This window comes from Silurus meridionalis, chromosome 2 (assembly GCF_014805685.1).
Source record: "Silurus meridionalis isolate SWU-2019-XX chromosome 2, ASM1480568v1, whole genome shotgun sequence".
NCBI lineage: Eukaryota > Metazoa > Chordata > Actinopteri > Siluriformes > Siluridae > Silurus > Silurus meridionalis.
The window spans coordinates 19400483-19413174 of NC_060885.1; the positions used below are offsets into that span (position 1 = coordinate 19400483).

Consider the following 12692-nt stretch of genomic DNA (forward strand, 5'->3'; position numbering starts at 1 on the left):
AACGACAGGAGCATGGAAGGATATCAGGACAAGTCCCTCACATATAAACAAAATGTATTTTGTCTGCATGGACACGTAATAGATCAACAAATGCATCCTGTCATTCCATAAATTACTCAAAACGGCATAAATACAACTAACATAAAACAATATAAAAAGTGTTTAATATTATACAGTGAATGGCGATGTAAAAAATATATAAATAGGTAAAGTTGCATAAGCAGTAAAGTTTGAAAAATCAAGTAGAAAAAAAAAATGTATGAACTACATTATACGAAGTGTATTAAAACACACTCATACAAGTTTCCAAAACAGCTCATCAGATTTCCCACAGGCTTATGTAGCGTTTATAATTCATTAGCTCAATTAAATGAGTACCAATTATGAATAGACTGATAGAAGAGAGCAGTCCATTGTTATTTCATGGATCTTTAAGCAGCACACATTTTAGAGGCTTAAACAACTTGTAATCCATAATTGATTCAGATGCATAAGTTTGAAGTGTTCGAGATTGGTAATCACATTAATAGTCAAATTTATTTAAAATCTCAATCCGGAGCTTCACGTTCTTTGGGGATACATTATGCAGCAAGATGTCGGAGTAAATTAAATTCCCTTGTGCACACTAAAGTGTCAATTTCCTTATGGTAATCATCTGCTGGAATGGATGTGTCAGTAGGAGTCAGGCATGCCTGACATTTACCCTCTTTATGAAGAAATGATGGTAGAAAAAATCAAGGGGAGGCAGAGAATTTAATCTTTCGCACGAGTGAGTATGGAAAAGACTAAAAGACTGTTAAAGAATCAGCCGTTGTGTTTGTGACCCCAACATGAAAATTAAAGCCAGTGATAACAAGTAGACCAAGGAGCATGAAAATGGACATAGGCTGAGAATACCAGAGGGTAATTATCTGCCCAAAAGCTGTGTATTTAAACTACATATACAAAACTGTTGGCCAGGAAATTTATTTATGTGAATGATACTGCACAATTATATAATGAACCTAAAAAAATAAATCATGTGTGCTAGTTTAGGAAGTAAGACACTGACCAGCTTCTGTTGAACGGAAATGCCTCACTAATAACATACTGCAAATATTCTTTAGTGGTGTTATACAATATTTTTATATCAGAGAATAATCCGTATATGGATCTTTCAACATTTTCAACATTTTTCAACAAAATGAGATGGATTATAGTTAAATGTACAGTGGTAGAGCATGCTTTGGCATAAATGTAATATAAAATGAGCAATATGTAAAAAAAATGTAACGTGGGGTTTTAATAGAAAATATTTTGAATGTATGAAGGAAAAAACAAAGTTTTCAATTCATTTACCAATTTGTAATTTCTCCACTGGGTCTGCAAACTCTATATTATATATATATATATATATATAGTGTAATACTGTTCAAAGACTTTTGTACTCATTCGCTTTTACTGGCAGTGTCATCTATGTACTTGCCATGTTAGTATCGTTTTGTTAACCCAACTGATATATTAATATGTTTAAAAATGATTTGTTCTGAGAATGTGTTTTCCTTTATTTTTTTCTAGTGAGAAGAGTGGCATTTAAAAAACCCATACTGTATGATGCTTTTTGTTTTTACTAGTCTGTCCCTGTCTAGACATCCAACCTTCGGAAATTAGAAATCAAATATACTCTTCAAAGATAGTAAATCAGCAAAAGAGATACATAAGCAACAGAAAATTGACATCTAAGGCCACCAAATATATATTTAAAAAAAGTTTATTGTGATTTATTTTTTATTATATTTATTTTTTTGTTAAAAGATAACTATTAAAATTAGCATGAAGGTCATATGCAGTAGAGGGAAATCACATGAATGTCAGAGCTGGCTAAGTCGTTTAAAAAATTATCTTTCATTAAATGAGGAATGACGTGATTCTTTGAATGTATTTACATTGTAGCCAAGGGAAGTAACCTACTGCACAGGTTTCCAATGCTGGAATGCCCCCTGTCCTACACATTTTAGAGTTTTCCTCTCTCACACACCCACTCAAGCTTAGGAACTGCTAGTAATTAGCAGATTAATTGAATCACGTATATTTGGAAAACAACAAAATATATAGGGCAGGGATATTTTAACACTAGAGCACTAGGGTATAAGAGGGTATAAGACTGGCACTCCTTAACATTCTTTACAGTAACAAGCAGCGTGCATGCTGTTCTACTAAACAGCGCCCCTTTTCTGATTTCTGTTATTTAATGTAAATAAATAATTATGTATTTGTAATAAGTCAAAAATTAACAACTAAAAATGGAGGTGTCATGGAAAAACTTTGTGCGAAAATACAAGGAAAACAATGCGCACTTATGGTACTGGATCTATTTTTTATATAGAAAAACTGTATTTTTTTGGCAGAACTATGAATTTGGTAGCAGTATAACACTCCTTAGTTTTTAATTTATAATTTTGTTCATATTCATATTCAAAACATATTCATTCCCAAATCTTAAATGGATTTAAAAAAATCATAGAATGCTACTTTTGGTGCAAGAGTAAAGTTAATAATACTGGATGGTCAAAGCTATGATACAGTAAGTTACCAGTACTGTGCATATTGTCTTTCATGAATACCACACCAGCAGTATCGTACTTTTAATACATTTAATACCATACCACAACACTGCATTCTGATCACAAGTTGTGGTTTTATTCAATAACTTATATTAATGTGCTCACATAAAACAAATCTATGGTTTGTCAAATAGCTATGGCATTAGAGGAATAAAGCACTTATACAGCTTATAAAGCACACATACAGTTTTTGAAATCATCTTTAGTGTGGTAACACATCACACCAACCTGTTGTTGATTAGTTCCTTATAATAGCACACCTCATTATTTTTTATTCTTATGGGGGTTTTCTACAGAGAAATACTGTGTGTCATTGTAGTGACTGTAGTAAATACATTTGCCATATACCTGAATAAAAAAGCATCATGAAAAAGAAACAGTCAGAGCAAATCTTGTTTAATGTAGAACAATTATAATTAAGTATAAGTATAATGAAGTATTATGTCTCATTTTATTTCCTAACTTCTCTTTATGATAAACCTAAGTAATGTTAATTAATACACAAGAACTCCAGTCTAATTGAACATACAGTGTATTAAGGCAGTGGGTTTTGTTTCTGGCATGCGATGACTTGCGTGTCATTTCATTTAAATTTTCTCAGAGCTTGTTATGACTGAAGAATGAAAGCTCGGAAAAAAGCATTCTATATCTCGTGAGGCCCTAGGCCAGTAAAACGTCCATGGCCCCAGTGTGGACGTTAGTTATCTTCTAACCACATCTCCATCTCTGGAAATGGTGTGGACAGGGTTGTTCCCTTTACGGCTCTGCTCTTTAACTAACAGACAGAAACAGCAAGCTAAGCAAGCTACTGGACTGTGCTGGCATCAATAATAGCACCTATCACACACTAAAATTAGTAGTAAGGGGCCTCCTTTAACACATTGTTCCTGTACCTGCCTTTAGTAGTTTATAGAAATGGACAACAATTGCATTCATTTGTTTATTTTGGAATAAAACATTTTATTGTGTTCTTCAAAACTGTAGTTCCTTCTCATACATATACATATAATTTATTAATAAAAGAAAACTTTCTGTAAAGGGAAATCATCCTATAGTGTAAGACATGTTTGGGTGAGCTAACTGAGCGAAATCCTGAGGGGTTTGTTGCACAGAAAATGAAGGTTACAGGGGGGGAGAGACAGGAAACCAGCACGTTCCTATTTCCTGTCAACAGGTGAAGCGACATTGCCTTTTTTCTTTTATTCTCCAACCACAGTTCTTGGGGTGTAGAGTAGTTCAGAAACAGCAGATATTTCTTCATAGTTTACATACCGCTACATAAGCACCTGAGTTTAGTAGCAAAGTTTAGTAGCATTGTTGCAACTCTAAGTTATTGCGAATGATTGAGTAAATTCTCTGAGGAAGTCATTTTATGTAAAAAGGACTTCTGAGAACAATATGCAGGCATCACACTTTGATGCACACACCGCACACACACAGGAAAGTGCAACAAATGAAATATTCCTCCATATTCACAAAACGTCTCAACTGAATCAAAGGAAATTATGCTAATGAGGCATCTCATTACTCTAAACCAGTCTGTGCAATCACATCATTAAAGTTCTATTCACAAATACAGACTGGATTTCATGAAAAGCCACATATTTTTATTTCTCGTTTTATTTCTAGTGCATTGAGACTATTTACTGAGCTTTAGGTTGAAGGAAGGGATTGTGTGGTGGGACAGTGAGGACCATTCTGGACAGAGGGGCCTTCCGACCATAGCATGATGATGCTGAACTGCACCTACAAATCACAAAGATCACATACACATTTATTTACAGTTAAAATAGCAGAATAATGAAGCTAACCCTAACACCTTATACCTTTCAGTCTCAGTTGTGCTGCCAGTGACATAAAACTATTTACATTCTCAAATGTTATACAGTATTTAGAATCAATTTGGAAGAATATTTGCATTTTAACGAGTCAACTACAAGGCCTAGAGGAACCAAAACAAAAATGCTTGTTATAAGCAGAGTTAAGAGGAAGCTCTAGAGGTGCTAACTGGTCCACTTTTTCTGCTATAAGGGAAAGCTGGGAGGGCTGCTTTATCAGCAGAGGAAACAGATTTAAGAGGGCGAGTCGCTCCAGGAAAATGGATCTGGGTCGACCAAAAACCACGATTACCACCAGCAGCTAGAACACCTCAGCTCTGGATATGGCCATCTGTGGAAGGCTTCTCCAAAAGCCGGTAAACCAGCTCTTCTGAGACCCAGTTAGGAAACACGTTTTCAATTAAAAAAAACAGTCCCTGGGTGAGGAGTTTGGTTTTCCTCTAGTGCCTCTCATACACATTGCCTCCTCCTTCTTCCTCTATGCTCAAGCTGCACATGGCTCAATCCTACTCATTCTGAAAGCAGGGGACGTTTTACCGTTGATGCTGACACTAAAAGGGAGGGAGACTGTTGACCTGACATACCCCAAGTGTGGGGCACTTTTCAACATTAATGCTCATAGTGGTACTTTTAAAAGTTCCTCATTTTAATGATTTACAAGTTCCTTTCCATATATCCAGTATGCTTTGATCACCTTGTCAACCCTTGCACTTAAATCATGTGTTGGTGCCTTAAATCTACTACTATTCCCAGACCTCTCAGATAAAGTAAGCAGTCTTGTAAAGAGTTGTAAATTGAAGCCAGCTATAGAATTGTCTTTCGAACAATAAAGTACACGAGAGATTATTTAAAAAAAAAAAAAAAAAAACAACAGTGGGGTGAATACTGAAATGAATTACCCAAACGCCTCTAGAGCAGAAATTCTCAAACTTTTTTTTAAGCTCGGGATCCTTTTAATTGTGCAAATAATTAGCAGCTCCCCTAAGAACCAATTTATTTTAAAACATAATCACATTTTTCAAGGCTTATTATTAAAAGTAAACAATAATATTTTAGCTGGAGCTAAAATTCATTACTAAACTTTCTTTCAGTGCAAGAAAAAAAAAGAAAATTGTAAACCCCTTGTCTGAGCTTTATAGACCCCTCACTGAAAACCACAAATCAAGAAGAAAGAGACCCTGAATGGAGGAGGACTAAAGAATATAGGTCTAACAGAGCTCTATATTTGCAAAGGGCACACAATTCCAAGCACCCAGCTATGTTTGTAAGTTTTTCTGACAAAGATAGAGAAATCTACAAGAGATCTAAATAAGAGAGGAAAAAGAGAAACAAAAAGCGATAGAGAGGAAATGGCAGATATATGACTAAGTAACGATCCACTATTCGATATTTATTTTAAAAAAGTTTTTGATTACTATCAAGTAATGATCTCATGCATCACTTTGCATTACAGCCGAGCTTTTTCGATAATAACTGTGTCTCATCTGAGACCTGTGCAGCATAACTTTTATTGTGTCAGATCTCTCAGGAAAGTAGTGTGAATACACTGCATTGCTGCCACCTGCTGAGCTAACACAGTGTACACGCTCTGGGACGTGTACAACAACAATTGTCAATGGACTACAGGTTTGCTCAACAAATTAGATGAAAATTAACATTTGGTAATTGCTTTCCAAGTCTGTAAATGTGTTTGTTATAATGTATATAGTTAGAGTATAATGTAGAAACCAGTCATTAAAAGAGTCATTAAAAGAGTCATTTCAAGAGGGAATGCAAACATTAAATACAATAATGAATGCTCCTTGTGTGTCATACTATGTATGTTGCCTTACCCTGTAACCTGATGAGTAAGCATTGAAGTAGGTTGGCTGGTGGCTGAGGTGTGTGGTCTGTTGTGCAGAGTTTTTCCAGTGTAACCAGGAATAGTGGGAAGGCTTTAATAAAAAAAACACATCAGATATAACACATGCATAAACTCACCAAACTACAGCATTCACATCAGTGCTGTGTTGGAGCCAGGTTGTTTAAAACAGCTTTGTATTTACATATTATTTCACACTTCATTACATCCATGCTCACATACTGGGCTGTGGGAGTGTCGGGGGGTATAACGGTACGCAGTAAAGTCAGTGGGATGAAGTCTTTCTCAGGGATGTCAATATTGTCCATGTTCTCAGAGCCAATTACACCACTGTGCAGGTCAATAACACATAATAGCAACCCTTAGATCATACATAGCATATATGCATTTTCCTCATATTTATGCCATATAAAATAGGCAGTCATTTTGTAACAACTTACCTATATAAAGGAATTTGTCCTGATTTTGTACATGGGCTAGTGCTAGTTTAGAAATATAAAAAAACAACATTTTATTGTTTCATTTAAAAAGAAAGAAAGAATCATGTGATTTGTCTTTGTTTAGAAGTTCTAAAGGGGTGCTAATGGAAATGTGTCCATTTTGAAGTAGATATTAAGGCAGTTGGTCCTTCAAGAGGACTATAAAAGGGATGTATTGAACTTTTTCAGTTCTCTCAAATACAGCTTTCTGGTAAGAGTTGAATAAGTGAGTCCTTGTCATTTCAGTTATGTTGCTAAAAGAGTTCATTGAAAATTTCCGTTTTAACACATTTTAATGCAGCTACGAATGGAAAATTAAAGATCACTTGCTTTGTGAAAGCTCATTATACAAAGCTTAGAGTCGGGCATATTCTGTAATACAACAAAGATATTGCACAAATCACTTACAAACTGAAGGGCTTCTTCACATTATATGAGGCACGAATCTGATGTTTATTCCACTGAGGTCCAACAGTCTTGAAGAAAAACAAGGAAATAAATTAAATAGGAAAAAGGCCTAAGGATCTACATAATCTTGGATCCAAATTGACCCACACATGTGCTTACTGAATGGAAAAACTAACCTGCCATAATTCAGGCCTGCTATGATATCTCTTTAAAGTGAAGTGCTGGCTCACAGGGTCTGCCATTTTCTCCAGAGTACTCAGTGGTGGCTTGAGACCAGGAGACAAGTTAGAGTCCCAGTCTGGAGCCTTAAAACTTCTATAAACAACATAGAATCATTCATATAAAGATAAAAAAAAGTGGCTATTTAAATGATTACAGCTGACTAATAGCACATAGCTGAATGACTATCCGTCATGGTATATGACTAATACAAGTTTATTTATTTTATTATTTATTTACTGCCACTTCTAATTAACTAATTAAAGGTCTACAGAGAAGTGCACAGGAAAATGATAGTGATAACGATAGTCAATAGAAAATGATTCTGTCAACATCAGAGATCTTCAACCTTCGAGTTTCTGATGTGTAGTTATTTCGCAACACCTTGTCCATAGATTCAGGTGGAGGAGAGGTGCATGCAACCTAGAAGGGTAAAAAAGATGGAAGGGGAACAATATTATGAGCAATGTTCCAACTATTATGCACATAATGCATCAGCTATATAATTATGAACAAAAATAAAGACTGTCACTAAGACACCAATCTAATATAAGGATTCGGGGGTGAGTTTTAGGTTCCTTCCTGCATTAGAATAGCATCATGTAAGTACTATTGTTAGGAAGTTTTTCCTATCCGGCCTCAAAGGACCAAATGTTAGGAAGTTTTCCTCTCTAGCTCGAAGGACCATATAAGGATTTTCACTATCTGGTGTGCGCTGATCAGGGGATTGTACTCGCCCCAGCGCGTCAGTAAAAACACGGTACAGGATTCAGAACACTCAACTTTACTGGCTATAGAATAGATCGTATATGAGGTGATTCTTGCTGTCAGTGCTGAGTGACAGGTTGCACGGTGTCAAATGGCCACTGGTCAATGACGACTGCTGCTCGGTGTTCTGGCCTTTTATAATCTTGGTGGAGGCCGGTGCACTGTGATGTCATGGGTAGCTTGTCATTGCTTGGTAAACTGTATGTCTGCCTCTAGTGGTGAAGCGTGGAAATACAACTGAATAGGAATCCTTTCTTACAACTATTGTCCACCTCGACAACTCCAACATACACCCCAGACACCTACCCTCTTCAGATCTTTGAATTCCAAAAGCCTGGTGGAAACAGGATCATGTTTCTCCCTGCTGCTGTGGATGTCTAAGAGAAATATAAAACAACATAAAAAATGAATGACTTACACTTATCTATAACTGTTTAATCCTAATATGGAGGGTAGTTATTAAAGTATATAACACTTTGAGCATATAGTGTTAAAGGAAATACTCATTTCATGCAGTAGTATTTCCTTTTTTCTATCAAGTCTAAACACTTTTACCTTCCATACAATATTCAGATGTCAAATTAAAACATCATACAAGTCCGTGTTTACAAACGATGACTATATGCATTATTATTAACCAATGCTTAAACTTAAAGCAGATACTATTCGAGAACTCTATAGCACAATGGTTACAAAATAACAATAATAAGTAGTAGAGACCATTTACTTTGGGGATTTGGTGGCAATATTTTTTTGACTTTGGAGTCCCAGGGCTTGTGATCGGATGTTACAGTCGTCACTGCTGAAGTCCTGGGTGATGGAGTGTGAGGTCGGAAATCAGGAGCAAAACACACTCTACGTGTGAATGCGTCTCCGGCTTTGAGGCTCAGGTCGGCGCGGGCGGCGGCGCTCAGGCGCCCGGAATAGGACACCGTGAGCGGCTCATCCTCCCTCAGAGGGGCCCGCGGTGGACAGAACTGAGGCTGGAAGGCACCGCTGTCTCTTCTCGTGTCATGGCGCCCGCTTTCATACGGAACATTCATGTGTCTGCATAACATCCTGCACGTCTCAACGCGGTTCTGGAGCCCCATTCTGCAGAATCTATTGCTTTTTCCGTGTGTTTCTCTGAGAATCTGACAGAGGGAAACTACTGCTCTAATGTCACTGATACAACACCGCGTCGTTTGTTGCATAGAGACCGTCCAAAAGCAAACAATCTACACCACATGCCTCCTGCTAAGCAGTAATAAAACTCAACATGATAAATTATGTTCAAACATAGCTCTGTTAGACCATCATGTCTGTGTACCCTGTTATTCATGTAACTCTAGATTGCGTTGTCTATCATTTTAGTAGGCTACAGTAGGCCTTAGTAGTTTAGGACTGAGGTCGCCAACCTATTTTGCCAGGGATGGGTTATACATAATAACGTGCATATTACTAGAATACATATTATATTATATCATTATTAATTTAATTCTAAATGTAACTCCATTTTGCAGAATCCGTGGGATTATTTGTTGATGCATAGAAAGAAATGCGTCTGAAACAAGTGCGGGAAATTGGTTAAGGTGGTGGAGGTGGTGATTTTTTTTTTTTAAATATGCAAAAGTCTATATGAATCATGGCCCGGTACTGGTTTAAGACAAAACCCTTCATTTGTCACGGCTACCTCCTACATGTTGTATAGCAAATATGTTTGACTTTGACTTAAATGTACAGTAATAGACTGTTTTCTCATTATTAATAACAAACCTCTTGAGTAGAAAATGCAACAGGAGACAATTCTGGTTGAGAAGAACAAACGAGCCTCAAGTGCGGAATGTGTCCACTAGGTGGCGATCATGTGCTGAGGACAGTACGACCCTGTACGGCACTCCTAAACAGAAAAGCTGTACTCAGACAATTATTGCAGCTTCTCAAAATAAGCTCTGAAAAAAAAAGTTTCTGGTAGTCGTTCGACTGTGAATGGTTTGCTTGTTTACGCTGGCAAATAGCGCCATGTAAAGGTGCATATGCTTTATTACAGAAGGTTATGGCCAGAAATGCCAACCCTGTGGTAGTTAAGGAAAAGGAAGGGGGTTTATATGTGCAACAATAAACAGCAGAGTGTGGTCTAATAGAAACAATCATTCAAAAAAAGCATTTCTAATTCTACGTAGAAGTGAGTCCTATAGCTGTAAGATATGCCAAACAAAACGAATGTAATTTAAGATCAAGAATAGAAAGCCACAAAAATTGACTAATTATTCATGAATATGGGCTCTTAAGTACAAAAGTTTATTCTATATGTGTATGCTTGCACTATATGCCTATTTTATTAACAGAAATAAACACATCATAACATAAACACATGTCTTGGAACCACACTATGTGGAACCATATACTTTTCCTACATGAAAATGGTAAAAAAACAAAAACAACAATGACTGGAATCTAGTTAACAGATGTCATTAGCATTTACATTTACATTTATGACATTAGTAAGATTTCCTCTGGAAACTTGCCTGTTTGTAATAGTATAGCTTGCTGTAGATTTTATCCACTAAGCCATTTGTCTGCCTGATTCTGAACGTGTTCACAGTGGATCTGGAGTCTATGCTGAGAATACTGAGTGCTAAGTCTGAATACACCCTGGATTGAACACCAGTCCATTTTGCTTTGTACACACAAACACACACATAAACGCACTCATGGGCAACTAGGGGCAATTTAGCACAGCCAATAAACCTTCTGGCATTATTTTGGGATGTAGAAGGACACCAGAAAACCCAGAGGAAACCCAAATAGATACTGAAAGAACTTAAACATCGGATCAAACGTGTTCTGTTATTTAAAGTGTTATTAGATTACAGTTACGAATAGCAGTAAAATACTTTCCACATGACAGGCAGCTCTGGTTTTATGGTAGTTTCTGTCCCATTGCACATTTACATTAGCCTACATCCCACTGCTTTTCTAATTTTGCTAGCAGTTAGACACTGCAATTATCAACAGTGCAAATATATGCATGTTCATTTCACCTGCAATATGCTGAAACATAGGGCACTTGTAAGAAAGAAAAGCAGTTAAACATATAACAGATTTTAACTGGGTAGAGCTGCACTTCCCTTAAGAGCTGAATTGGCTTAATCATGTGGTGCTGCTGCTGATGCATGAAAGTAATTAGCAACCATGGCATCTGGATTTTATATTTATATATCTTTGGTAGTCAGACTGAAAGTCTGATAAGTTTCAGTTTTGGAAATAAAAAACTACATAAAACCATTTTTACAAGACACACTCCTGTATCTGTCTCTGTCTGTCTCTGTCTTAAGTTCAATACTGTCATTTTTTTATTTATGTTTCATAGGTTTTTAAAAATGATTTTAATCATAGTTTATTGGTAAAATGATAATGATTAAATGATTATCAACAAAGACAGAGACATTAGTTTTATGGACCGAGTGAGTGGATGCAAGGTGTCTCTGAAAACTTAATGTTTTCCTTTAAACTGTCACAAACAGTAGCTATACGCAAAGTACTGCCTACTCTAAACACATACATGTTCATTTACATGGATTAGGATGGATATCTCAGTTTATGAGAATGTATTGATTAAGAGGAACATATAAAATGTTGGCTGCTTCAATAAGCCATGCCACCTAGTTTACTAGTGGAGAATGCTGGGTGTAATGTGTTGTTTGACAAACAAAAAGTAAAACCTTCCTGTAATAGAGGTGTAATGGTTAAAAAAAAAGGTAAGATTCGGTATGTACCTTGGTTTTTAAGTCACAGTTAGAGGAAAGAAATGCAAAAAATAAAATTGCTTGGCCTTTTTTTCTTTAGTTTATTATTTTTAACATTTGTGAACATCAACAGTTTACATTAAAACAATTTTAAATAAAATGCCTGCTTGGTTAAATAATATATAAAATAATATTTTATAATAATAATTTATAAAAATAAAATAGAATAAAATGAATGCAACACACTTTTTTATTATATTGTTTAAAGTGAGTAATTAATTAAATTGGCAGAAATTAAATTGATTGAATAAAATGTAATAAATAGCAAAAAAAAATTTTTTTATACTTTGCATTTGTAAGACCCCATTTGGATAATGTGTGTGTGTGTGTGTGTGTGTGTGTGTGTGTGTGTGTGTGTGTGTATTTAGAATACAAATTTTGAAATATATGATCTACGTACATAACTGTTCTACTTACGTCATTATATGTTAACAAATGTCTTTATTCCTTCCAGCCTTCTTTCTCGATAAGTGGAATTTAAGGTGAACATAAAACGCTAAAGAATCCATAGCGGTTGTGTTAGCGAGGGTCAAAAGTGGCAGGATTTCACGCATGCGCAAAACAACGCACTACAAATCGTATTTCTGGTACGGAGTGAGAGCCACAGTGAGACTGCATTAACTCTAGTTTCCTGGCATTGTGTATTTTCTCAAGTTTAAGGAATAATAGAAATTGCAGATTTTACTAAGTTCCTCATGTAAAAATGACTGCATTCAGTACACATGTGC

The 12692-nt window shown here is 35.9% G+C and overlaps 1 protein-coding gene across 3 annotated transcripts; it reads right to left on the reverse strand.

The window, feature by feature from the left end:
- Nucleotides 1–3569: 3569 nt before the first annotated feature.
- Nucleotides 3570–10001, reverse strand: LOC124402792 (spermatogenesis-associated protein 48). Of its 3 annotated transcripts, XM_046876054.1 has the most exons (10): nucleotides 9932–10001; nucleotides 8904–9309; nucleotides 8483–8553; nucleotides 7758–7831; nucleotides 7366–7504; nucleotides 7190–7257; nucleotides 6743–6784; nucleotides 6525–6632; nucleotides 6274–6375; nucleotides 3573–4349 (listed from the first exon to the last, which is right to left on the reverse strand). In XM_046876054.1, the coding sequence occupies exons 2-10, from the start codon at nucleotides 9265–9267 to the stop codon at nucleotides 4247–4249; spliced, it is 1071 nt and encodes a 356-aa protein (XP_046732010.1). In that variant the 5' UTR covers nucleotides 9268–9309; nucleotides 9932–10001; the 3' UTR covers nucleotides 3573–4246. The 3 variants fall into 3 exon arrangements, with proteins under 3 accessions (XP_046732000.1, XP_046732010.1, XP_046731997.1); XM_046876044.1 differs by lacking the exon at nucleotides 9932–10001 and having other exon boundaries at nucleotides 3570–4349; nucleotides 6521–6632; nucleotides 8904–9460; XM_046876041.1 differs by lacking the exon at nucleotides 9932–10001 and having other exon boundaries at nucleotides 8904–9449.
- Nucleotides 10002–12692: the final 2691 nt, after the last annotated feature.